Raw genomic sequence first — 27695 nt, forward strand, 5'->3', positions numbered from 1 at the left:
GAGAAAGAAACAAGAAAGGTAATATTTATATCCTAGACAAAGAATAGTGACCTCACCTCAGCATTAGATGGGCCACCTCATCTTCTTGGTCTTTGGGAAGCTCCACTATCTTTTATTCCTTGGGAGCTCAGAGGTCACAGAGTATCTGTGAGCACATTGATGTTTAACCATGAATTACTCAGGGAGTATTCTGGCCTTGGGCAGGAGGGTAGAGTGGAGTTTGTAGATTAACAAGTACAGTATGAGCTGCTGCTGGGCCACCCTTCTTACTGTAAGAAGAATAGCAAAGACAGTAGAAGAAAAGAATTGTAGTTAATGGCAACCTAAAGTAACTTGTAATAATCAGCCTACAAATGGTTCTAAAATTCATTGACAAGTTCCCATGGTGCCTCCCATTTGTTCTGTATCTCACCTAAATTTCCAAAATTGCCAGTGTCTTCTTGACATCTTCCAGATCATTTCAACCTCCATGGAGTCACAAATGCTGGCCCTGCAGATACTATATGTTCTATAGGAATTTCCCTAATGAATAATGACTTTGAATATCTTTTCCTGTGCTTATTGGTATTTGATATATCCTCTGGGAATCATCTGTTCAAGTCCTTTGCCCATTCTTAGTTGGGTTGTTTTTCTTTTTGGTGTGGAGTTGTAGGTGTTCTTTTATACATACTGGCTATTTAAACCCATACTGGAAATAAGATTTGCAACTATTTCTGTAGGTTCTTTTCACTTTCTTGATAACGTCCTTTGACTGACAAAACTTTTGACTTCTGATGAAGTTTACTTCTATTTTTTGTCATTGTTGCACATAGAATTCTGTACCTCAGTTTTTCCACCTGAGGAGGTTAATAGTAAATCAACCATGACATTTGTCTATGAATGACTTAATGTATATAAAGTATGTAGTGTAGATGCTTGGGAAGGTTAATTAAAGGTCCATCCAGTGTCTTGCCTGAGATCTCACAACTTAATATGACTCAGATCTGGATCCTCACCTGGGAGTGGAAACTCCAAGGGCAGTGCCCTATCCATGAAACACAGCTGCTTTGCCAGTAAATGACCACTTTATTTTAATCCTTGCTTAAATTTAAGTGTCTGTCAGCAGTGGTGTAGAGGGATGTGAGCCAGTGCCCTTATGGGGAAAACTGATGATAAGGTGGAAGGGTGTAGCTGTGCAGTGGATGGGCATGACAGTGGTACAGCGAGGCTATTGGGATGGGTGGTGCTGGTCTGCGAGGGGGTGGGGTGGGGGTGTGTTGCACTGTCCTGTCCATGGAACTGGGGCAAGGATTGGAGGAGGGAACAGATGAACTCTGGGGATTAGTTGTGTAGTGCATGGGTGTGACAGCAGTGCAGTGATGCTGTTGGGTTGGGTGGTGCTGGTTTGTGAGGGGTTGGGGAGGGGAGGGTGGGTTGGACTGTACATGGAACTGGGGAGAGGGTTGGGGGAGGGAGCAGGTGAACACATTGGCATTTGTGGGTATGTGGTTGAAATGACAACATTGAGAATGTTATTTTGGCAAATATGGAAGGGAGAGTTATTGGTTTAGGGTGTTGGAGGTGGGGAGCATCAGGACAGGGCCCACCTGAGGCAGGCTTCTAGGGAGTGTGTGAGTGTTCATCCCATCGTAGTATGTGTTATCAGAGGGTGGAGACCCACATAATGAGAGGGAAGGGGTGGCCTCCTGGGGAGTCCTGCTGTGTTCTCAAATAGAGCGGCAGGAGTCTCTTGAGATTGTAGGCAGTGCTTAAATGGGAGGACAGGCCAGTATATGGAGCCCTCAGTGTTGTTGTAAGCAACTATGAATCTTGTTCTTGAAGGAGTGAAGTATGATGCTTGCCCAGGTCCCAAGGGGAGGTGAGAGAGAAATAAAATAGGTGGAACTTGGGGCATTTTTGGGGTGATGGAATTGTTCCACATGGTCTTACAGTGATGGATACAGGCCTTGTTAAATGTCATCAAAATTTATAAAAGGGTAGGGTCCAAATTATAAACCATAATGTAAATCATTGACCAGGGTTAGTAGCAATGCTTCAATATTTGTACATCAATTGTAAGGAATGTACCATCCACATGTAAAATGTTATTGATAGGGGAAACAGGAAAAGGGGGAGGATATTGAGTATATGGGAATACCCTATATTCTCCACATGGCTTTTCTATAACCTAAAGATTCTCTGAAGATACAATGAATAAAATAAGACACTAGGGGAATAAATGGAAGAAAATGTCACTGTACATACAAGACAACAGATCTTATAGTGATGGAAGGCATAATGAAAAATTTTTAAACTTTTTTTTCAATTTTTAAAAAATTTTTGTTATTTTTTAAACTATCATTTCATTTTCTTATTAATTGTGTTTGGTTATTTCATTGGCTTCATTTTTTGAGGAAATGTTGGATCTAAGAAAGGCTCCAGCTGTAGAAGGGGAGGGTCATTAGTGTGGGGTGTCAATGATGGGGGATTCATGGGAAGAGGTTCACCTGGGGCATGCATGTGAGGCGTGTGGTCAGATGTTCATGGGCATTGTCACAGTGGGTGAAGAATCACACAATAACCAAGAGAAACTTAAATGTCCAGTTCTGCCGCATTCCCTAATGGGACGGCAAGAATCCCCTGAGTATAGGGGCAGTGACTAGTAAAAGAGCATGGGCCATTGATGGGCCCTTGACAGTGATGACTGTACTTATGAACCTTTACTTTTGAAATTGAAACTGAGCTTAGTGTTATAGGCTGCATGAGAGTTACCTCCTGAGAGCCTCCCCGTTGCTCAAGTGTGGCCTCTCTCTAAGCCAAACTCAACACATAAATGCACTATCTTCCCCCTGGCATGGGACATAATGCCCAGGGATGAGGCTCCCTTACACCGAGGGATTACTGCCAAGCACCAAGTAGCAAAGAAACTGGAAAAAGACATTGACCAAAAGGGGGAAACAGTAAAGACAAATGAGTTTATATGGTTTAAGAGACTTCAAAGTGAGTGGGCAGATCATTCTAGAGGTTACACTTCTGCAAGTCCTAGTAGGATCCGATTGCTACAGTAAATAAGTGCCTCAAATAGCTGGGTTCCTGAGAGCTCTGGAGACAGCCAGACACTATAGGCTAGGTTGATGTCTGAGGAGTTTGGCACCCCGCCATTGGATCCTACTTTGGAATTTATGCTCCCCAGTGTGACCGAGTTGGACTCAGTTGCAGTTTCCAAACACATGGCTCTCCTGCCAATTGCATTTGAACCTATAGTTAGTAATAGAATTGATAGGTTTATGTCCAAGAGACTTATAGTTTTGGGCTTTCTGTGTGCCAGTTAGGCTCCGAAACCCAAGAGATTTGCAACACCTACTCTCCTGTTCATTGGACTCATCAAGGACATCTGACAAGGAGATGAGAATGGACAACAGCCATTCCAAAGAACAGACAGAGTCTGCAGCTACAAGAAGATAGTCCCTCCACCTGCCCCTTAGGCTCTAAGCCTCCTCTCAGTTAGAGACAGACTGGGTATCACCATTCCAGAATCCTCACAATTGGGGAATGAATGATGGACTACAGTAGACTTACTGTTATTCTGTTACAGACTTATTGTGATTCTAGTAATGGAAGAACTTTTATCATTGATGAGGAAACAGTGGCCACCAGCGTTCTGAGGGGAGGGAGAGGGAAAAATAGGTGTAATAAGGGACCTTTTCAGGACACTGGAATTAAGCTTAATGATGTTGCAGTGTCAGGTTCAGGCCCTTATATGTCTTGTCATAACTTATAAAATTGTTTGGGAGAGAATTTAAACTATAATGTAAACTATGATCCCCACCGAGTGGCAGTGCTCCAATATGTGGTCATCAATTGTAACGAATGTACCACGCTAATGAGGGGTGTTGTTATGTGGGCAAGTGTGGGAAGGGAAGGGAGTGGGGCATTTGGGAATTGGGAAAGGGAAAGGTTTTCCTGAGCCCTTTAACCTTCCCAGCGCCTTGGGCCTTCTCTTTGCCAGAGCTCTGAGTGAGGGGCTAGGTGTGGCAGATTAAAACAGTCATCTAGGCTGTGGAATTAAAAATCAGTTTGTCCTGTGCTTCCCCAATTTAAACCTTTCAATAGGCTTAAAATAAGGGTGGTTAATAATCCTATTAATGAATTTCAGAAAGCAAATGAAAAGTCCTTGAAAGCTGTGGAAGATCTTTTCTAAATTATGATTGAAACAAATTAAACAATTGTAATATATTCCAGAACCTAGCATTCAGTATGCTTTTAAGATTACTCACAGTTTTAGAATTGTATTAAAGAGAAGTTTTAAACCTTATGTAAAGGAAGGAAAAAGAACATTCCTGGAATAAACTATAATGATTTCAATTTTATTTAACTTAGATGTAATCTCCCTACATTTATAGAATGCCAATTAAATAAATATTACATTAAGTCTTTAAGACAATGAAATTCTAAATTCATGTTTAATGGAATTAAGTTAAACAGAGGAAATGTAGATCTGCCCTCTCTTTAATGAATAAAGTAAGCTTCATTGGCTGCTAATTGTAATTTTTTTAAACAGATTTATTCCCCCCACCTTTTTGTTTTTGCACTCGCATGTGCTTCCCTTGTCTTTTCTTTAAGAGGCTCTGAGAACCGATCCCAGAACCTCCAATGTGGGAGAGAGGCATTCACTTTCACAAGCTGCCTCATCTCTCCAGTCTGCTGCATCTCTCAGTGTCTCTCCTCTGTGTCTCACTTTGTCGTGTCACCTTGCTGCACCAGCTGTGCGCAGCATGGGCTGTCAGCTCTCCATGTCAATGAACTTTCAGCTCCACAGTGCTCAGGCCAGTTTGCCTTTACCAGGAGGCCCTGGGAATTGAAGCTGGGGCCTCCTATATGGTAGATGGGAACCTGGTCACTTCAGCTACATATGCCTCCCTAATTGTAATTTAATAAGCTTATTTTAATGTGAAGTATCCAGTCCATGTGGTTGTGGTAAATTATATGGAGTTTGGAAAAGCATCTTCTAAACTGAAGCATTTAAGTGACTAATTCCAGGAAACCATTATTAATTAGAACTGTACATTGATATTACTAATAAAGGGTAACTTCATAGCAGGGAAATCTATCAGAGGCCACCTCAATCTGCATGTTAAAGTGGTGGTATGGAAAGATACTCTTGATTGCTTTGGGAACCCTTAGTTTTCATAAAATACTGGAGAAAGTAGTTTCTCCCATACTGCTAAAGTAAAATACCTGTTCATTTACATAACTTTGGCAAAAGTAATATCATTTAATATGTTATAGAATATATTGGAGGTATTTAGAAAGTATGTAAAGATCAACAATATGGAAGTCTATCTCTTTTAAAATCTCTTCAGCATCCAAACCTGGCTGAAATACCCTGCATGTTACCTGTCCATTTGAGTTGTTGGCCAAGTTGGTCACTGACCTCTACAAAATAAAGGTATCTACCAGGTCTCTGCTTATGCTCCTGAAGAGGATGAAGAGTACATTGCAGCTTCAGACTCCTGCAGCAGCCATCGATGGATTGCTAATGGCGAGATATACAATGGACATTGCCTCCATAGTGGCTCCATAGTGCCTTCATAGTGTCGAAGGGCACTGTGCCCCAGGCACGTGAAACACTGGAGCCTTCCCTTCCTAGTCTCTCTCTAAGATCAACTATGCTGCAGCATGCTGGCTGTGTGAAGGACTCACCATGTGAAGCAACAATGATCAGAGTACTGTGAGTAGAACTTAAACACAATTGGCATTATGGCCTGCTCCCACGGGGAGATAACATATATGGTATTGCAAACCTGGAGCTTAGATCTATTAACTGCAGCTCAAAGAGGAGTTTGTGCATTGATTCATGCATTGATTAGTATAAAGTACTTACCTACATACTGATGAATATGATAATATCTCTTCAATTCTAGATCATATGCAGAAGGTTTTTGAGCATGTTAAAAATCTTGGTAAATGTAATTCATTTTATAAGTAGGTAAGGAATGTAGCTGTAAGAGAAAGGAATGGCTCTCTTAAGTACCATCTTTATTTTCTTTGCCATGTGCTTGTCTTGCTGCCTATACTGTCTCTGTGAGTTTCTGTCTAGGGCAGTCCCTCTTCACACCTCTCCTAGCTGTCCTAAGCATAACCACTGCTGTAGGAACTGGGATTGAAGTTCATACTGAAACCTAGCAGGTCTCCTACAGTCTCTGCCTGGAGTTAACCAGCAGCATACAAGAATTCAAGGAAGAATGCTGTTTCCATCAAGTTTGGGAGGAAGCAGCCTCTGAAGGTACCTGTCCTTTCTCACTCTTGTGGTCTAGTATGTCATGACTGCACCCCTTTTTGGTTCTTTTTGCCACCATCTTCTTTATCTCTTTATTGGGACCATGGATTTTCAAAATTCAAATTAAGTTTATTTCTTATAGATCAATGCCTTATTAATCATGTGGGGATTTCATCCAGTTCCAACCAGGATGCAGACCCATTTTTCCTCGAACACAATAGAATAGCAAGAGAGGTTCATGCACTGTCAGGCAGGGACTACTGCCCTAACCAGCAGGAAGCAACTACAGAAGAATGACCTTGGCCCCTCAGCACCCCTTTAAGAAGAATGGCATGAACTCTCTGAGGGCGAGTTGAGACAGTTGAGTACAGGGAAATGAGATGAGCCACAACATGGCCAACAGACAAGGCCTTGACCTTGACTTTCAAGTTCCAGTTGGGACTCTTTCCTGGGCTGAGGGGAGGCACTGCATATTCCAAAGAGTACTCAACTTTGGCTCCCATTATTGGTGGGATAACCAATAGCAGCTTGGGCCCTTCCCATTAGCACTAGTAAGGGGAGGGAAAATTAATAGCTTTGAAGATGACCACACAAGCCAGAACTCACTTTCTCTGCCTAGAGGAGCCGACACCGTAATGGTGCTTATTTCCATCCTCTCCATTTCTCAGCAAGTTCTCTTCTTTCTCCCATTTCTAAATAAAATCTTTTTCCTGGCCTGACTAAAAAAGAAAGAAAGACAGAAAGAAAAAAGAGAGATTCCACAAAAGATGTTGCAGATGCAACTGTGAATAGGGTTTAGTGACTTCCACAAATGACAGTCCACATAGCAGCAGAATGTCCCCAGGGTACAGGAAGCCTGGATGTGCAATTCTGAAATCCCAGAATGTTACCCCATTAGTAGGAGACCAACATTTTCATGGTTTGAATCCACACAATTCCGAGTAATGTACATGTTTTCAAGATGCTCAAAGTAAGAGAATCAAGGTGTCTTCTGGCGGGCAGGATTTTTATGTGTAGATGGAAAAACTTGAAATACCAGTAAACAAAATTACACCTATTCTTTCTTGCTAGAGGTTATTTCTAAAATAAAGTGTTTAAGTACAGTATGCACAAAACTTACTGAAGAGTTTTTGGACCATGTGCTATACGTAAGTTACTTTGGCAGATCTTTTGTGTGCCTGCTAATAGGAAAACCAATTGTTGATAAAATTGTAGGTCCTATTAAAATGACTCTGAACCTATAGGATTGGGAATCTATAGCACTAGAAATAAAGTTTTTTAAAAAATCTAAAAACTGCCACCATGAAAACCAAATTAAAAGACTAAATAAAAAGGAAACTGAAATTCAAATGCCTCATATGAATGATAAGAGTCATTGAAAAGGCAGCATTAAAATACAATGAGAAATTAAAATTTAATTGTAGGAGTAAAATACTCATAAATATAAGCTTAAGTTCAGAAATAAAATGTATTTGAAGGATATGTAATTGAAAACGCCTTTAAAGATAATTGATTCTGAAAATATATACACATTTAAAGGTAGTATCTAGACAAGATGGCAGTTGTTCCCTTCCAAAATAAGAGTTAAATAAGGGGCAATAATAATCAGATTGAGAAAGAAACTAGAGAAGGACAGGTGCAGTGGAGAAAAGGAGTATGAAGACCCATACCTAAGAGGATATGAAAAGATCTTGCTGGAGAAGGAGGAAAAGGGTTTGATGTTGACTATATGGGAGTCCCATCTATTGTATATGGGACCTTACTGTAATCTAAATTTTTTTGAAGACCAAATTAAAAATTAAAAATTAAAAAAAAAAAAAAAGGGTGTAGGCACCAAGGAAAGAATGGAAGTGATTGCCTTGCCACTGTACATACAGGGCAACAGCTATTACAGTGATGAAAGGCAAAATATCAAAACCAAAGTTTTATGATATTTTTCAATTTTTAGTACCCCTGTTTTATACTTTATTTCAGATTTTCTAAATTAATATGAATTTTGTTTCTAATCTTGAAACCTGTTACTATTTCATTTTCGTACTGATCAAATTTGGCAATATATTATGCTTCATTTTTGAAGAAATTTTGAATCACAGTGGGGTTCAACTATGGCAGGGGAGGAACACTGGTGTGGGGTGTCATTGATGGGGGGCACATGGCTGGGAGGGAGTTCTCCTGGGCATGTATACAGGCTATATAAAAATGTTTGGGTATTTGTTGGATATCGTCATAGTAGGTAGAGTTACAAACAACAACTGAGGGAGTGCTGAGTTGCCAGCTTGGGGAGCTCTGTCACATTCCCCAGCAGAACAGCAACAGTCCCCCTAGTGCACAGGCAAAGACCAGTGAAGAAAGATGATCTGATGATGGGCCCTTGGTACTGATGACTATGTTTATGAGCCTCTGTGCTTGAAATTCCAACTAGGCCTAGAGCTGCAGGGTGCATAAGAGTTACTCCTAAGAGCCTCCTTGTTGCTTAAATGTGGCCTCTGTCTAAGCCAATCTCAGCATGCCCCCAGCATGGGACATGACTCCTGGGGTTGAGCCTTCCTTGCACCAAGGAATTACTCCCAAGCAGCAGCTAGTGATGCAACTAGAAAAATGCCTTGAATAAAAGGGGGAAATGGTAAAGACAAATGAGTTTATATGGCTAAGAGACTTCAAAATGAGCCGGGAGGTCATGAGAGGGGTTGCGCTTATGCACACCTCAGCAGGATCCCAGAGACAGCTAAAGTAGATAACAACCCCAGGTAGTGGTGCTCCTGAGGGCTACAGAGGCACACATGTTCTACAGTCATGGCAGATGGCTCTGGTGTTCAATGCCTTGCCAGTGGACCCTACTTTGGAATTTGTGCCCCTGAGCATGATGGAGTTGGACTCACATGTGACCTCTCTACACATGCCTCATCTGTCACTTGTGCTGAACCTGGAGTTGGTATATACTCAGTAGACTTGAATGTCTGCGCAGTCCATGTGCCACTTGGGCCCTGAGCCTCAGCGGAGTTGTGGCACCTTAATCTCCATTTCATTGGACTTACTCAGGTCAGCTAACAGGGAGGTGAGGATGGTGAACCACCACACCAGGGAACTGAGAGAGTCTACAACTGCCAGCAGGAGAATTGTATCCATCAGCTATGTGGGATCTAAGCCCCCTCTCGATTTAGAGGTGGAGTGGACATCACTATCCCAGGGTGCCCAGGGTGGTGGAATAAAATATGGATTAGAGTGGACTTACTGGTATTCTACTCTAGAACTGTTGTGACTCTAGCAATGGAAGGAACTGTATCATTGATGTGGAGACAGTGTACAGGGGAGTTGCTGAGCACAGGGAGAGGAAGGAAGCAGTGTGATATGGGAGCATTTGCAGGACTTGGAGTTGTCCTGAATGATATTGCAGGGACAGATGCAGGACATTATATATCCTGCCATATCCCACTGAATGGACTGGGGGAGAGTGTAATCTTCAATGTCAGCTATAATCCAGGCGGTATAGCAGTGCTCCAAGATGTATTCCCCAATGCAGTGAGTGTGTCCCTGATGAAAGAGGCTGTTGATGTGGGATGAGTGGGGTGTGGTGGGGTGTGGCATAATCAGAATGTCTTATTTTTTAAATTAATTTATTTATTTCTCTCCCCTTCTCCCCACCCCGGTTATCTGTGATCTGTGTCTATTTGCTGTGTCATCTTCTTTGTCCACTCTGTTGTCAGTGGCACGTGAATCTGTGTTTCTTTTTATTGCATCATCTTGTGTCAGCTCTCTGTGTGTGTAGCACCATTCCTGGGCAGGCTGCAGTTTCTTTCATGCTGGGCGGCTCTCCTTATGGGGTGCACTCCTTGCACATGGGGCTCCCTCACTCGGAGGGCATCCCTGCGTGGCAGGGCTCACCTTGCGTGCACCAGCACTATGTATGGGCGAGCTCCACATGGGTCAAGGAGTCCTGGGGTTTGAACTGCAGACCTCCCATGTGGTAGGCGGATGCCCTAACCACTGGGCAAGTCTGCCGCCCACAGAACCTCTTATTGTTTTAAATTTTTAAATTTTTATTTGAGTTTTTTTAAAGATACATAGATCACAATAAATATTACATTAAAATATATAAGTGTCTCCCATGTATGAGGGACCATAGATATGGTGAGAATCATTAGAAAGAAACTTCTGGTTGTAAAGGTGCACAATTCAAAATGAGTGGAGTAACTGTGAAGGTTAGGCTAATGTGTCAACTCGGCCAGGTAATTGTGCGCAGTTGTTTGGCCAAGCAAACACTGAGCTAGTTGTAATACAAGGACATTTATGGACTTTAGTCACCAGTGAGTTTACTGCATAGATGGCCGATTGCATCTCCGTCAGTCAAGGAGATTGTCATCAGCAATGAGTACTGCTTTATCCAGTCAGCTGAATGCCTCAAAAGGGGAAGTGACTCCAGCATTCCGGGACAATTTCCCAGCTCCTGTTTGGACAACCACTGTCTCCCAGACACTCGTCAAGAACCGTCAGTGGGCTTTCATCAGAGCCCTTGCTTTGCAGCCTGCCTGTGGAACCTGGGCTTGTGCATCCCCACGGTCATGTGAGAGACTCTTATAAAATCTCTTACTATTGACAGATATCTCCTATTGATTCTGTCTCCCTAGAGAACCCTGACTAATGGAGTAACCATGACTATCAAAAAGATGTCAGAATATTGAATTCTAACGTAGGCTCACAGGTATTTTCAATCTAAAATATGGTATGTGTACTCTCAGATAATTGGATGTTAAGTAAAGGATTATGTCTCAAAACTGGTCAGAATTATGTTGAAGGAATACATTTTACTCCACTATTTTCAGAAACAGAGAAACATTTTAAGAGAAAATATGTGTCCCAAAACTCCCAGAGCCATTTTTCCCACATTTTTATTATGTAGCACATTAATCTCATGAAATGTTGAACTTGAGGAAAGTTCCCTACATCAGTTTTCCATGAAAACTCTGTAGGGAAGACAATATTCAAGAAACATTCTAATCAATGCTATCCCAGTCATACTTTTTTATTATTTAAGCAAAATATTTTAAAGCTGTAATATACTAATTTATGTTAAATTTTATTTCTGAAAGAATTATTTTTGTCATTTCTGTGTTTAGTTTTCATATCTAAGGGTGAAACTTTTGAAATGTTCTTTGATCTTATCTGCCACAGTGACTTTAAAAGGTTCATAGTTCTGTGATTCTTCTTAGATTTAAGTCTTCATGGTCCTACCATAACTATTTTTACCAAGATAACATAGAATGGTAGATCTAGTAACACGTGATCTGACTTCTACACTTGTAAAAATTGTGAATAATTTTAAGTGGATTTATCTTTTATGGAATTTATTTTGCATATTACAAATAGTCCAATTATTTTTGGTCACAGTTGGAACTTACAAGTATCTATAAGCTATTTGTATGATGGTTTCCCATGGTATAAGTTTTACTCACATATAAATATATCTCTGGCTTTGGAGGAAGGTGTAAGTCAGGAACAGGACCAAAGAAAATGCCTGAGCAATTTAAACTACTGCTTGGTATCATTTTGAAGTGACTTTGTACAAATCTAGCCTGTAGTCTTGGAACATGGACCAGAGAAACAAAAGAGATAAATCCTTTGCCTTTAGTAAGTTTTAATAAGGAAATTTCCTTGGACACCAAGTACCTTTTAGTATATAATACTCACTGCTACTATAAATACCTATTTTTATATCACACTGACACAACAATTTACTAAGAATAACTTATTTCCTAGTAAATGTTTTAAATACTTAATTGGGAAAAATGGTCTCTTAAAGGTCTGATATATCTTTTTTTTTTTACCCCATTAATATTGGATTTTTCTATGTAAATCTTTATGTGTATGTCTCAGATGTGCCTGGTTCATTTGGTATCATTATAGGAGTGATGTGCATTTGTTTCTTTATACTTTAATTTTTACTCATGTTAGACATCTTGTGTCAAGATACCCAAATCCACATACATAGGTCATAAAATATTTAAAAATACATAAATTCCTTCCAGTGAATGATATACACATCAGTTGTTTATTTGTAACTCTTCATACAATATGGGTTGAATACTTCAATTTCTATTTGTGATTCTTTGCTTTTCTGATAGTTCAAGAGCATTCATTTTGGTATATTTTCATCTGAGCTCTGCAAGCACTTACCTCATTCAAAAGCAAGCCTCTCACATGTCTTGAGAAGCACTGGAGAGAAACCTGAATGAAAAGGAAGACATGATTGTAAGTTTGGAATGCTGGGATAGTACTTAGAGCCTGGTCCTAAATTTATTGCATGACTGTGAGCAACTTTCAACATATAGGACAGCCAGACATTTTGCTGTTGCTTGTAAAATATTATATATAATTATGTAAGTGTGTGAAATGTAACGAGCTGAGTGAGGCAATAGGAGATAGGAAAATAAAGCTCTAGTGCTTTCTCTCCATACATCGAAAGGACATTGGGAAAGGAGGAATCAGGTTAGCTCTTAAATGGTGTGGGATGTAGTGACGTCCCATGGAATCTACAGTTCATCTCTTGCAGTATCGGTGAAGACACTCCAGTTCTAATAGGAGAAATTGGGTTATACAGGCAGGCAGGATGGGGAGCTTCCCTCCTTCCCTGACTTCTGCATGTGCACAGGAGGAGGCAAGTGTCACCAAACAGTCTGCTGCAAAACAGGCAGCAGAGTACACAGCCAGGGCTGGAGAGCAGAGTGAGCACCTGTCAGTGTGCAGCCTTCTCAGGAGGGACGGGCTGCTGAGAGTTCAGGAATTCTTTCCAGTATTAGAAATGGAAAAAACCAGGTATTGGTGTTGTTTTGTCCTGTCACTAAGAAACTTTAAAAATTTTTACCTTGGGTGATGGAACTTCTGCCTAGATGACAGTTATCAAATTTGGTATCCAAATTTTGGATGGACAACCCCCATCCAAAAAAACCCCAATGACAGTATATACAACTTCAAGCAAGACAATTCCTTCTATCTGCTGAATAAGATCTAAACCCCCTCTCATTCTTAAGCAGAGTGGATGTCATCCCCAATGCCTCAAGACTGAGGGATAAACAAAATGGGGAGGGCAACCATGGACCACTGTAGAATTATTGCTATTGTAGTTATTAGCATGTGTAACTGAAGAACTTGTAAAATTGATATAAAATAGTAGTTACCAAAGGTCATGAGAGGAGGAGTAGGGAAGAATAGATGGAACATGATATTGCTTTAAAGCTGAAGCAGTTTTGTTAGTGTGGGTGCAGTGTCTCTAAAGGAGCTCCCAGATAGCCTTTTGACCTGCACCCCATGGAGCCCCTGCCGTGGCAGCCACCTGTTTGCCATTTCCTTCCTGGTGGGAAAATGCTTAACCCTGGTAGGATGGCATGTGGGTTTGCCAGTCAGCCCCAGGATTGAGTGGGACAGGTTTTGGAATAAGGGCTAGGAAGAGACCTGGGTTAAGCATGCCTTTCATTAACTACTTAGAAAATGAAGTTTACCAGGACCTTTTAACATGTTCAGTATCCCTCTGCAGATGATCTAGAACAGAAATGTCTCATTATAATCGCTAGGCATATAGGTTCTGTGCTTAATACTAATTAATGCAGCAACTACTGCATACGTTTCTTTTTGAGTGGCAATTAATAGATCTAAGCTCCAGGTTTGCAATACCATACATGTTCTCTCTCCATGGGAGGCCATAGTGCCAATTGCGTTTAAGTTCTACTTACATGTCTCTGGTAATCATTGCTCCACTTGGTATGCCCTTCATCCAGCCAGCATGTTGCAGCACCATTGACCCTAGAGAAGAGCTAGGAAGGCAGGCTCCAGTATTCCACCAGCCTGGTGCATGGTGCCCTTCAGCACCATGACACCGTGCCAGTCTGGAGGTGATATCATTGTACATCTCACCATTTTGAGCCATCGTCAGCTGCAGCAAGAGTCTGAAACTCTCCCCCACTTTTCTCCATTAAGAAAATCTTTGATTAGTGTGGTACATTGGTTCCAATTGTTGAACACATATTGAAGCATTGATACTGAGCATGAACTATGGTTTACATTCTGCTCAACACAACTTTATAGGTTATGACAAAATGTGTAGAAGGCTGTATCTGTCATTGCAGTGTTATGCAGGACAATTCCAGTGTCCTGAAAATGCACCCATGTTGAACCTATTCTTCTCTTTTCCTCCCCCTCAGGACCTCTGGTGGCCACTGCCTTTACAATGGTCAAAGTAATTTCCATTGCTAGAATAAAATAGCAATAAGTCTTTAATTGTCTACTACTAAGTCGACTTTAGTCCATTGTTCACTCCCCAATCTTGAGGATTTGGGGGTGGTGATGCCCACTCTTGTTTCTAATTGAGAGGGGCTTAGTTCCCATGGGGCAGATGGATGGAACCATCTTGCTTGCAGCTGCACACACTCTCTGTTCCTTGGGATGGGTGTTGTCCACCATCATCTCCTCGTTAGATGTCCTGGGTGAGTCCAGTGAACTGGTGAGTAGGTGTTGCGACTCTGCTGACATCAGGGCTCAGCCAGCATGTGAACAGACCAAAGATTTAAGTCTCTGGGACATGTATTTAAAAGTATAGTGCTAATTTTAGTTTTATACTTTCAAAGAAATGCTTTTAATTCTGAATTAGTGATATATTTTATTATGACACCCTTCTTTTGGTATGGTTGAAGGACTACACTTCTCTTATTCTATGTAATGTGATTTTTGTGGATGGTGTTTTGTTTTGTTTTTTTGGATGCTGAGAATGAATTTAGAGGACTTGGAATTTTTCTATTAGAAAAATTGGGGTAGAAGAAATAAGTATCCCTTGTCTACAATATTGATCCTTGATATGATCCAGTAAATCTTTCTACATGCATTTGTAAGTTTTGGTTATCCATTTATCTATCTATACCTACATAATTCTTTTTGGTGAAAATATTCTGTAGTTCTAATGAACTAAGAAGAGTCAAAACAGTGATTCAAAATCCAGTGTTTCTTCTTACTCTATCACATTGTTTGTTTCTCAAAGTGATTAGAAAGTCATAAAAAGCCCCTTCCTATGACATAGATTCTTCCTGAATCGTTGCTTTTTCTTGATTTCTGCAGCCCCATTGTTCAGATCCTCTTGGACCCTTATTTCTCCCTCCTTTACACTTCCTCCATATTCTCAGTTTAATATTAGTGGTCAAGGCTTTTTACTTTTGCTTTTTACCCTCTCCAGTCTTTTTCCCTTTGCAGATCCCTTATTTACCCACATTTACTTGTGCTTTTTATACAATTACCCACAAATCTGTAACTTAAGCATTGGTTTTTCATCAATTTGTTTGAATCCAGCATCCACCTTTTTTCTTTGGTAGCTTTTACATGAATGTCCCCTCTTTGGGTCTGACGTAATGTGTCTAAAATGTAATTTCTTATCTTTCTGTGAATCCAGAGGCCCTTTTGGAACTGATCTTGACTCTCACCTGGGATTGGAAACTCATATGTTATCCTTCACCTTATCCCCACCTTAAAAAATGCAGCATTTACTTGAGTTCTGCAAATTCTGTCCTTTTTACAATTCTTAGTACCACTTCATTGCCCCGTGTATTAAGAGGTATTTATCTTTGCCTTCAAGATTTTTTTATTAGAGAGGTTGTAGATTTCCAGAAAGATGCATAAAGTGTTCCCATTTCCTGCCCCCATTTTAAACATTTTACATTAGTGTGGTACCTTTGTTACCATCAATGAGTAAATATTATTATCATTGTACTATTTTTTATAACCTTATCTCAAATTCAGAAAAATATAACAGAAAAATGCAGCTCAACAAGTTATGGATACATTCCTCCTAAAAACTTCCATCTCATCTTTATCTGGTCTAATTGCAAATTCTAACTCAGTTGTTCCTGTAGTGTTCATAAAGATACAGAGATTGGTTAAATGTCATAATTATGCAATATTAATGAAAAAGTAAGAGAAGAACTGCTTAGTCCTATTCATATTTCATAAAACCAAATTCCTGTCTTTTTTTTTTTTAGCCCTGAGCATTAATGTAGTATCAACCTTGCTTTTGGTAGAAAATCATCACAATGGTGTTAATTATAGTTCCAAATAATTTGTATTTTTCCATTGTATCAGCACATTCTTAACATGTAGTAGAAGCCCATTGCTCTCTCTTACTAATCACAATCTCCTGCCAAAATCATTGTTCTACATTCCCAGTATTCTTCAGCTGTCCTCTAACTAACCTTAATTTTCCTAGACACTGTTTTTGGCAACATTCTCATTCATAAATCATCAGTGTTTGTTACATTCATTGTAATGTGTTGCCATCAAGTTCAAGCATTCCCATATATGCATTTTACCTGAATAAGTATTCTATATATACCCAGCATCATCTTCCCCTTTTCATCCACATTCCATCTCCCACCTAACTTCATTTCATAGTCCCATCTCCATAAGTCTATTCATTGTATTTTGATCATGTTAGTGAGGCCATAAAGCATTTGCCCTGCTGTGTCTGGTGCCTTTCCTCAACCTAATAAGCTCAGTGTTCCTCCACATTGTCTTTGCTTCCGCAATTGATTTTTTCTTCTGAATAATATTCCACTGTATGAAAATACCAGATTTTGCTTATCAATTCATTGGTTTATGATTACTTAGGTTTTTCCATCTTTTAGCAATTGTGAAGAATATAATTGTCCTATTAATTATAGTCCTGTTTCCTTTAGGGTTCACTGTATTGTGTAGTCCTATTGTTTACTTTTAATTTTTATTCTATCAATGTATATACCACCCCAAATTTCCCCTTCTATCCACATTTAGATATATAATACCGTGGTATTAATTATATTCCCAATGTCGTGTTACCATCACCACTGTACATTACCAAAAGTAAGTGATCTTTTCACTTTCCAGTTTCTTCCAGTCTGTAATAGTTCTATTCAGTTTGGATAGAAAATGGTTCACTTCATAAATCAGTATGGAAGTAGGCAATAATGAAAGAATTGAGGTATCAAAAAGACTCAAGACTTGCAAAGCCAAGTGGCATAGCGATATTATATTTCAGAGAAGCTTTTAAGAGTCATGTAGGAATTACCATTCTCTGCCATGAGGTGTCAGTGCCATGTGCACCTCCCATACACCACCACCATGCTGAGTAAGAGGGAGACCGAGCCCAGAGTGATGACTTGGAGAAGAAAGGGTAGAAGACATGCTTTCTTCATGCACAGCTTCACTCTCTACTTGTAAAGACAGGAAAAAGGAGGTCTTCCAGTGAGTTTTCTGGCTTGTGGAAGGGAGACAGCTACAATAGAAAACCTGGGCAAAACTGAAAGCAAGAAATGAAAGTAGGATGAAAGCAATCTTTCCCTCAGCATTATAGATGCCAATAATGTACCTTCTTATGCTTTAAGCAACAGAACATTTTCAGAGAGAACCACGCTCTCACTTGAGTTGTGGATCCCTTTGAGTCAGCTCGTGTAGAGTTATAGAAAAAGAATTGGATATTTCCAATGTAGATATTCTGAACTCTTTCAAAGCCAGATATCATTAAGGTTTTCAAACTAGAAATGTAGAAGGCACTGTGGCATTCTAGGTTATAATTTCTGATAAGGAACTAGGAAGAGCTAGAACCCACAGAAACCCAAAGTTCTGTGGGATCCTCCATAATTTTGTGGCAAGTGTAGAGGGTTTCTGAGACCAGAAAGTGAGGAGAAACCCCTGAGGATGACCACAGCCTGGACTGGCCCATTGCTTGGATGACCTCACAAGGAGCCATTGTGCGGGGCCTGCTGCCCCTATATAAGGCCCTGCAGCTGAGGCTCAGTGTCCGCTTACCCAGGAAGCTGTTTTTGGTGACCTGTGGACTAGGACTGCCCTTCACTGGTTTATTTCTCATTTGTGGATTCGTTTATTTTGTTTCTTATTTTTTCTTTTTGTCTTAGTTCTTTTCTCCCGATTTTGTTTTCTTTATTATTTACTTTTTTAAAAAATTATTTTGCTTTTACCTTTTGCCTGTTTGTTGTTTTTTAACCTTTTCATTTTACTCCTGTTTATTTTTTATTATCATATTTTTTATTTTTTTATTTTTTAGCATTTTATTTATTTATTTTTTTATTAGATCAGTTATTCAGGCTTTCCCATTGGAAAGTCTGCGTAGAGTCACCGGGTCTCCAGCCCAGCATAAACTCCAGTATGCTGCGGCCTCTCCCAGCCTTGAGGGCTAAGGAGGAGACCCACCTGAAGAATTATCAGTTCTCGAGATTACTAGGCAAAGGTGGCTTTTCCATGACTTTTCTAGCGCGGCATGTCCTCACCCGCCATGAGGTAGCCGTGAAAATCATACACAAGAAGGACAGCCCCAGAAGCCTCCGCATGCGCTCCAGAGAGGTGAGCATAATGAAGAGCCTGCACCATCCCAACATCGTCCAGCTCTTTGAAGTCATTGACAGCCCGGAGAAGCTCTACCTCGTAATGGAGTACGCCCATGGAGGTGATCTCCTGCACTACCTGATGGCCCATGGCCCTCTCTCAGAAGAGGAGGCCCGAGCAAAATTTCGCCAAGTCTTATCTGCTGTGCACTACTGTCACCAGAAGTGTATCTCGCACAGAGACTTAAAAGCAGACAACCTCCTCTTGGATGCTGCTGGGAATGTGAAAGTTACTGATTTCGGATTAAGTAACACCTTTGACATCAGCCAGCAGCTGGAAACCCTGTGCGGCACTCCCTGTTATACAGCCCCCGAAATATTTAAGGGGCACACGTACAATGGGCCGGCCGTGGACGTCTGGAGCCTGGGGGTGATTCTCTACACCATGGTCAGCAGGAAGTTCCCTTTTTTTACACGGAGCTCCAAGCTCCTGGAGGAGGTAGTGCTCAGCGGGGAGTTCCGCATCCCACACCACCTGTCTGTGAACTGCAGGAATCTCCTCCAAAAGTGCCTGACAGTGGATCCCTGTAGGAGGTCAAGCCTCCCAGACATAATGACTGACCCGTGGGTCAATACGGGCTATGAGCACGCACAACTGAGGCCGTATGTGGAGCCCCTCCCAGCTCGCCAGGACCCCCACCGGATAGCAGCGATGGTAGCCATGGGCTACAAAGAGGAGGAGATACATGCGTCCTTGCAAGATGACAGACATGATGAAGTCATGGCCATATATCTTTTGCTGGGCCACAGCAGATGGGAGCAGGGGACCTCCACCAGCGCCCCGCAGACCCAGCCCCCTGCCAGGCCAGGAGTGGGAGAAGCCCACCTCTGTGCCCTCCCACCACAGCCTGCCCCCCACCCTGGTCCACCCTGCAGCTCTCCTCCCCTGCAGAGGACCATCCTCAGTCAGGCCGTCATGGACAAGGGCCAGGAGAGCCAGTGCATACCAGAGCCAGGAGCCTCCAAGACGTCGGCTTCCCCCACAGGGCCCCTGGCCCTGCCTCAGGTGGACCAGCAGCCCCGGATGGCCTGGGTGAGGCCCAGCCCAGCCGCCAGGCCCTGCCCCAAGGAGCGTCATCAGGAGGGTCCCCTGCTTGGCCCTGCGGTCACCGCCTCCTCCCACATGAGAAGCAGTAGGGAAGGAGGCTCTGAAGGAAGCACTCCCCTGTCCGCTGTTGGCATGGGTGAAGCCATCCCCAGGGGAACGCCCCAAGTCAGGGGTGAGCAGAAGAACTTGCCCTGCAGGGGGAGGCCTGCCTCCCCTCCCGCCAACAGACAGGGCCAGCCGAGCATGTGGAGGCGATTCTGGACTTTCCTGTGCCTAGGGTGTGCCTGCAAGGAGCTGCACCAGGGGAGGGACAACCAAGTGGGCCCTCAGGGGGCCCTGCCACGGTCACGGGACCCCAAGTGGAGGATGAAGGTCATGAGCTCCCTGGAGCCGCACGAGATAATGGGGGAGATCTGCCGGGTGCTCGATGCACTTGGCTGCGAGTGGGACCTGACGGGGCCCCACGGGCTGCTGTGCGTGTGCGGCACGCCGGGCCAGGAGGACTTCCTCCAGTGGAGGGTGGAAGTGTGCAGGCTGCCACGGCGGGGGCTCCATGGGGTGCAGGTCAAAAGGGTGTCTGGGAGTTCCAGGGCCTTTAGAGACATTGAGGCCAGACTCACAAAGCTGCTTCAGGTGTAAAGCGCTCCCAGGCACCCTCTGGGGAGCAGGCAAGGGGGGCAGGCCCTCGCTGCCCAGGCGACCACTGCCCACACCCCCAGGCAGAACCCCAGAGCTGCCTTGGGCCTGCTCCCCTCTCCTGTCCTTCTCCCAGGCTGGTGGTGAGGCCCAGGGGCTGCCCCTTGATGCCACATGTCCTGGGAGCTGGATAAAGCTCCTTAGTTACTGGTAATGTTCTGCATGCCATGGAGGTGCTGGGGTCCTCCTCACTGGACCCCCACTGCGAGCCCGCCGTGGCCTCTGCACACCCCCATCCTGCCCTGTGTACACCCCCAGCCCTGTGTGACACACACCACAGCAGCATGTTTTGGCTGTTGAGGTCCCACTCGTGGCTGCTGGTGATTGTCTCCCGTATCTCCTCTGTGGACTCCATGGGGCTCCTGGTGTCCATCCTCCATGGTAAGTCTACTGAGTGGACCTTGGTTTCTCCCCTCGGTATTTGCTGAGGTTCAATGACCTCCTGGCAAACCCGACCTGCTTATATCTTCATTTAACATTGAACAGGTTCCCTTTGGGTGTCTTCTGGCCTGGCTGTTGCTAGAACAAGAAGCTGGGGACCCAATGCAGGGAAAATTTCCCTAGGTGCCTTGCTGTGGGAGCTGCCCTCTGTGGACAGAGCTCTCTTGGACTTAGCTTGGGAAGATGTTTTGTTTTTGGACTCCATCCATGCTGCTGCTGTGGGGTGGTGAGGCCACCAAGCCGTGCTGCAGGGTTCCTGGTTCTTGGCCTCTCCATTGAGCATTTGTGGTGCCCAGTCCAGAGAGCCTGAGGGGCTGCAGCCAGCTGTGCTTGAGCTGTCTTTGATTCCTGGTCCTGGCGAATGAGTCTGGGAGATGGCAGTGAAATAAGAAGTCCATTGTGAACCTGAGAGTAAAAAGCACATGGAGATGCTCCCACCTCTGGTGAGGAGAAGCAGAGGCAGTGACCAAAATGGAAACCATGGGAAGAGTCCAGGCTGCTCTCCCTAGACTTACTGTGGAGGAAGAAGCTCATGCGCCACACGGAGCCTGAAAGGACAGTGGGGGAGATGAGCAGGTGTGGACACAGCAGCTGTAGTTGGACCTGAACAACAGTTTCGGCTGCTGGGCATGAGTGCCACGTGTGCTGGAGGGCTTAGGGCATGGAGGACGGAGGTCTGCAGTGCTGGGTGGGTCTCGGTGGGTCCACCTGCAGAAGAGATCCTCATCCACAAGACCTTCCAAGCCTCGGCTCCTAAGATCCAGGGGCTTCAGCTTCCGAAGGTGAAGGGAGCCATCTGGGGGCCCAGAGGAGCGGCCTGCAGAGCCTCGCTGCCAGGGGGCCACTCGCCCCACCCAAGCTGCTGCAGAGACTGGCCTGTGTCCCCTGCGGCCCTGCACCCACCCCTCTCCTGCCTTCCCCATCTTCCTCTTTGTAGGAGAGTGGAGTTCATTCTGGAGAAATAAAGAGAATTCAAATGAGAGCAGAGTCTGTTTATTCAAAGCTTACCCAAGAAGAGGGTCGATACCATCTCTGGTTTGGGCAGAGACCCCCAGGTAGGCAGGAGCATGGGAAGCATCACTGGGAGCAGCGAGAAGGCTCAGGGGGGCTCCCGATGCAGGCGGTGGGCGGTGAAGCTGGGGGCGGCCACCTGAGAGGCATCTTATGTGACTGTTTGGGAAACTCATTTGGCTTCCCCTGGTAGGTCCTTCTTTGGGAGAATGGGTGACTTCCGCAGGGTGAACACAGGGAGGCTGGGTGTCATTGGCAAAATTCCTCCCCTCCGGAGCCTGATGCTTACAGAGGTTTGGGGGTCTCTCAGTTCTTTCCCTGCCCAGAAATTCCCCCTCCCACCCTGTCCTCCACAGTGGTCCAAGGAAGTGGAGGAGGGGGAGATGCAGCACAGGAGGCTGCCTCTAAAGGACAGTAATATGCATAACAATAGAAAATAAAATTCCAAGGTCCCCTTCTTCTCCAGCTCCAAGCAGGAAGTGGGCACTGCAGCCCTGAGGTCCTGCCCTGGGGACAGGATTCCCTGACAGCCCTTGCAAAGCCCACGTAGGCTTCTACCCTCCCCTCCCTCCTTCCCCTCAAGCCAACCATCCCGTGGCCTGTCCCTCACCTCAGGACCCTGGGACCCATGCCTGGGCATCTGTGCACCTGGCCTGGTGCAGATCTGAGCAGGAGGGGCTGGCAGCTGCTCTAGGATGCAGAGGTGAGGGTAGGGGGTGCTGGTGACCCCCCTGCACCAAATGCTGTCCCGTTCCCCAGAGTCGGGCTTGTTCTTCCCAAGCTGCTGTCGGGTCCTGTCCTCCAAAGAGCCTGTGCTTCCACCTCCCCCAGCCCTCCAGTTGGAAAGAGGGGCTGCCCCAGGCCTGGAGAGAGCAGGGGCTGCAGGCTGCTGGGCCCCCAGTCCCCAGGAGGCTTCCCTGGGGGTCCTCTCCCTGGTGAGGGGACACAGGCTTCTCCCTCCAGGAGAGCCTCTGCCCCACAGCACCCACCTGCTGCTGCTCTTCCCTCGGGGTACCCTTGCTGTGATCCACACAGCTCCTGCCACAGTGACTCCCCCCCTCCCCACCTCCCTGGGCCACCCCTCTGCTTCCTGCCTTCCCTCATGGACAGTGAGGTCCTGCAGTGGCTGAAGGTTTACTTTTAGTTTTGAAGGTTTACTTTCCTTCTAGTGTATATGTGGGGCACAACCATGTTTGACAAAAACAAGATATACTTCTACTGCATGTGGAAAAATCATTTTTTAAGTTTAGTTAAGGCTGGTTCTATTCATTCCTTGAAAGTACACTTGGTTTGGCAAAAATTCAATGTTACTTGCAAAAGAAAGATCTTAAAAGTTAAGCAAATTTAATTTTTATTTACGTTTGTAAAGATTTATTTCTCCCCACCCCCTCATTGTTTGCACTTGCCGTATGCTGTTTTTAGGAGGCACCGGGAACTGAACCCAGGACCGCTGATATGGGAGGGAGATGCGTAATCACTTAATCCCCTGCATGCCCTGCCCTGTTGTGTGTCTCATTATGTTTTTTCTTCTTGGTCTCTTGTGTCGTCTTGTTGCGTCCGATCGCTGCCACTGCCCAACATACCAGCTCGCTGTCTTCTTTAGGATGCACTGGGAATCAAATCACAGACCTCCCATGAGGTAGGCAGGAGCTCAGTTGCCTGAGCCACATCTCTTCCCTTAACTAGATTTAAATATGAGGGCAAAGGAATAAGGAAAATTGTATATGGGATTACAAAATCTTTTAGAAGCATAAAATTTAGGCTCCACTAGGAATCTGAGTCCAGTGCTCTTTCCTCAATACACAACACACAATATTATCCTCTAAGGGTTCTAGAACATTAGATTCAACAGGATATGAACATTAATGTAAGAATTTTATGAAACACTTCCCAATAATCACTGAGAAATGAGCATTGACATTTACCTCTGTTTTCTCACATAACTTAAATGATGATAAAGTGATTAATTTAAAGGACTGAGCCACAAGGATGAATAGAGAGACAAGGAAAACAGAATAATAAAATAGTGAAAGTGAAGTGTGGACTTAGGACTAGGAACTTGTTGGCAAAAGTAGGGAACCCTAACCTGAGGCAGCAGCGGCAGAAGGACAGGCCCGCTCACTTATGCTCTGATCCCTGCAGCGCTCAGCACCGCAGACATAAGGGACCCTGTGGTGGAACAGGCGGGGAGAAAGGCAGGTCAGGAGAGGGGGAGTCTGGACAGAATGGTCCGCAGCCCGTAGCTCCTGCCCACTGCAGAAGACTGGGGCTTACTTTCCAGAGGTGCGGATTCAGGGACGCCCTGGACTAAGGACCATCGCCCTGTGTGCAGTAAGATGCCACTTAAAACATGGGGCTGTGTGGAAGTCCACCTGTCAAACAGAGAGACTTCTAGTCCTGGACACTGCATTGTTTCCAAGAGCTGTTCATTAGAAATAATAGTGTGCTGAGCAAGCCCGTGAATGTAGGAGTTTTCTTTCTATTGGCTTATTTTCCCTACATATGCTCGCTCTAGTTTTTTGTAAACCTATTTAGTAAGAGAGTGATACCCAGATGTGACAGCTTGAATTTGGTGAATCCCCCCCAAAATTTATATTTTTTAATTCAAAGGGTGGTGAGACCTTTTGATTGCCTTTGACTTGGTTCTCACCCTGAATAGGTCACTTGATCAGTTCATTTTGATGGGACTCCATCAGTGAGGCATGACCCAGGTTTGGTTTCCCCCTCTTCCTGGGCCTTACATAAATGGAGACACAGGGAGGAGACTTAGAGAAACAAAGTCACCATTTTGTCGTTGCCATGGGAGAGAGGCCTCGAGGATCACTAGCAGCTGAAGCTGAAGCCTGAAGCCCCCAAGAGACTGGGCTCATGGAGCAGCTCATGGCTGAAGAGATGAGCCACATGCCTGGTACCCGCAGCCAAGCTCTGGGAAACGGTGAGCCTTGAGCGAAGGCAGGGACCAGGCAGAGATCTGCTGCTGTCTTGTCCCTCCACATGGCAGGGCGCCAGGGTCACCAGGAGCTGAATTTGGTGAGAAAGCATCTCTGATGGTGCCTTGATTTGGCTATTTCACAACCACAGAACTGTAGGATTTTGCCCTAATAAATGGGTTGTAAAAGCCAACCCCTTTCTGGTTCTTTGCATTGGGAGCTCTCTGTCAAACCAAAACACCACATTATTCTGTTTCATTTCTGTTTGAGTTACCTTTTCTCCTTTTTAAATGGAAACATGATTATGGAGTAGATTCAATATTGAAGGCTTAAGTTTTTAAAAATTAGATTCAAGTCATTTTTCCTTAAGAATTCAATGTTGAGTGTATTTAGGCTTTCTGCTTTGTCAAGTGTTGATGACAGTGTTAACTCTGTGTGTTTCTGTGTGTGTGTGTATGTACGTGTGTGTGCACAAGTGTGTACTTGCAGACTGAATACATTTTGCCGGCTGTGATAGCCATCCTTTATAAACCATAGGAAGGCGACTTTCCTGGAGCTCAGAAGGGAGTCATCTCTTTTCCACCTCCTTACCTGAAAAAGCCAGTGAATTATCTAAATAATCCAGAAAACCAGGTCCTTTTTGAAAGATGGGCATTTGAGTATAGTCTGGGAGATCATATATTTGTATTGAACTAACAAATACATGCGGCGAAATACATAAAACTTTTTGGCACTTCCTGAGAACTAAGATTTCCCAAACAAAGCCAGTGTTGTAATTTTTATGGAGGTGTATTTTTGCTTTGATTTATTGTTGATCAAACAGAAGAAAGAATGGTGGAAAGCAGAGTCCTTCTGCCTCTTGGCTCCAACAAGGGCATTACTTGAGACTGTTCTATGTACAAGTCTAAGAATAAAATGGTACTCTGGATAGACGCTCATGGAATCCGCTTTAGGTTTGCATTAAATTGGTAGTTTGGTAATGAAAGGAATGATTGTCTTGTGATTGTACCTTTTCTCTATCTGTTCTTTAGAAATTATCTTTTGGAACAACCGTGTTCTGCAAAGGCTTAAACTTTCCTCCATGATGAAAGGAGATAAGGTATGTAGGACATCATGAGGGTGATAAATGACAGTGAAGGAGGGACAGGAATCGTGGGGTCCAGCACAGGCAGGCAAGGATGACAGAGCAGGGGGGAGGGGGGCCCTTCCTGAGAGGTCCATGTCTCCAAGGGTCGGAGGTGGGTCAGAGACGCAGGGGCACCTGGAGGGGAGGGCTGCGGGGGGCGGGGAAGGGTGAGCTTGCGGGAAGGTAAGGGTGCTGGGAGAGCAGCTGCCCTGGAGCACAGGGTGCCTGAGGGAGGAGCCTCTGCTCTGCAGTGGGAGGAGCCTTGGCTGCCATCAGGTGCCTGGGAGCACCTGGGCTGGTCCCCAAGGCCTCTGCTCCCTGGGGTGGTCGCCGTCCTGGGCCACCCCAGCCCCTGGCAGTGCCAAAGCCGTTTGCAGGCTGCAGAGGATGCTGTCCTGGGCTCCTCGTACTGCACAGAGGCCGGTCCTCGTGGCCCGGGTGGTCGTGCAGCCCCACAGAGCTGCTCGGCTCCTCCAGGAGGGCCCCTGCTTGGCCTCACCCAGCAGCGCCCCCTCGGGGCCTGGAGACCTTTGTCTTTGGGCTCTGCTGCACCCTCTGGTGGCACCAGGCGGAGGCCCCCTCATGCCCTTCACCTTCTCCAAGGGAAGCTGGCAGAGTCCCCTGGGCTCCCAGGGCCCCCCAGCTCCTGGGCCCCACGGGCGAGAAGAAAGGTGCCTTGGGAGCAGGAGGCTCCAGGCCCCAGTCCTGGGCCTATGAGGAGCGGGAGAACACCATGGAGGGTTGGGGTGAGGACACACAGTCCCCCCTACAAAGTGAAGCTGGTTCCACAAATCTGGTGTCCAGGAAATGGAGGTGTCTTCCTCGGGTGGAGGCAACTCCACAGATGAAAGCAACCAACTACATGTAATTGACTGGAAATGAGTTGTAGTAAGTCCTGCGGCCAGGATACAGCATCTGCGGCTTTCTTAACAGAGAAAATATGACACCATTTTATTGCAAACTGGCCAAAAGTTAAGGTACCCAAACTACGACTTTCTTTGAGGCTACAATTTTGTGGCAGCTCTGAGTACTTTTCCAGAACACGCTGACCCTGGTTTCCATATCACATGCAAGGATCCAGGGCACGACATTTAACAGCTGGCTTTCTACTTTCAGCTAGCATCCTAAGCCCAGGAAAGTGTGGATTTACACATACCACTGTAGTAATGCAAAGCTCATTAGAGCTTATTAGCAAGTTTCTTTTATGAATAAACATCAAAGTCAGAATTTGATGGCTGCTATAGAATATTCAGGAATATATCCTAATACTTTAAATTAGTTACAAATGCCCAAGAAGTCAGAGAAATAAGACCAAAGAACTTGTTAAAGGAGACTTTCTTAGTTTGTGATCCTTTCAGGGTGGAAATGTGAATTGGTGGTGCAGACATTACATAGTTAAAAAGGCCTAGATCTCCTCAGTGAGTTTTAAAGTTTTCTGGGACATCCTGCTGTGCAAATAAAGTTGCTTTATTCATGCTGGGAATCCAGGATGACTCCCTTGAGGAAGCAACATATGATTTACTTTCTCATTATCACAAGTGTGATTGAAGAATTCAGATTAAATAAATGCTTAGGGAAACATCTAAATTAAAGCTATTAAACCTTGAATAATAAACATGGTAACCTAAATTTATATTCTCTTCTTTTCTTGGTCCTCCACTTGCTCAATTCATTTGAAACTCTTGGCTTCATTTATGTTAATATTTGCATCCACAATTCCTATATGAACCTGTGTATAGAGCAAAAGACTTCATAAACTCATTTCAGTCATTACATT

At 44.3% G+C, this 27695-nt stretch overlaps 1 protein-coding gene across 15 annotated transcripts in view; it reads left to right on the forward strand.

Annotated features, from left to right (window-relative positions):
* The window catches only part of LOC105747476 (S-formylglutathione hydrolase-like), a 110193-nt gene that overhangs the window by 45923 nt on the left and 36575 nt on the right, over positions 1–27695 (forward strand). For 11 of the 15 annotated variants that reach the window (XR_009180728.2, XR_009180729.2, XR_011645863.1 and 8 more), the window contains exon 3: positions 25824–25891. Coding sequence is in view for 1 of the 15 variants with exons in the window: in XM_058276735.2 (XP_058132718.1) it covers positions 25824–25891 (68 nt within the window). In the remaining 14 variants the exon portion in view is untranslated. Of the gene's footprint in view, positions 1–23436; positions 23502–25823; positions 25892–27695 lie in introns of those variants that run through there. The other 4 variants (XM_071208302.1, XM_071208306.1, XM_071208305.1 and 1 more) reach the window with 2 other exon arrangements.

This window comes from Dasypus novemcinctus, chromosome 15 (genome assembly GCF_030445035.2).
Source record: "Dasypus novemcinctus isolate mDasNov1 chromosome 15, mDasNov1.1.hap2, whole genome shotgun sequence".
Classification (NCBI taxonomy): Eukaryota; Metazoa; Chordata; class Mammalia; order Cingulata; family Dasypodidae; genus Dasypus; species Dasypus novemcinctus.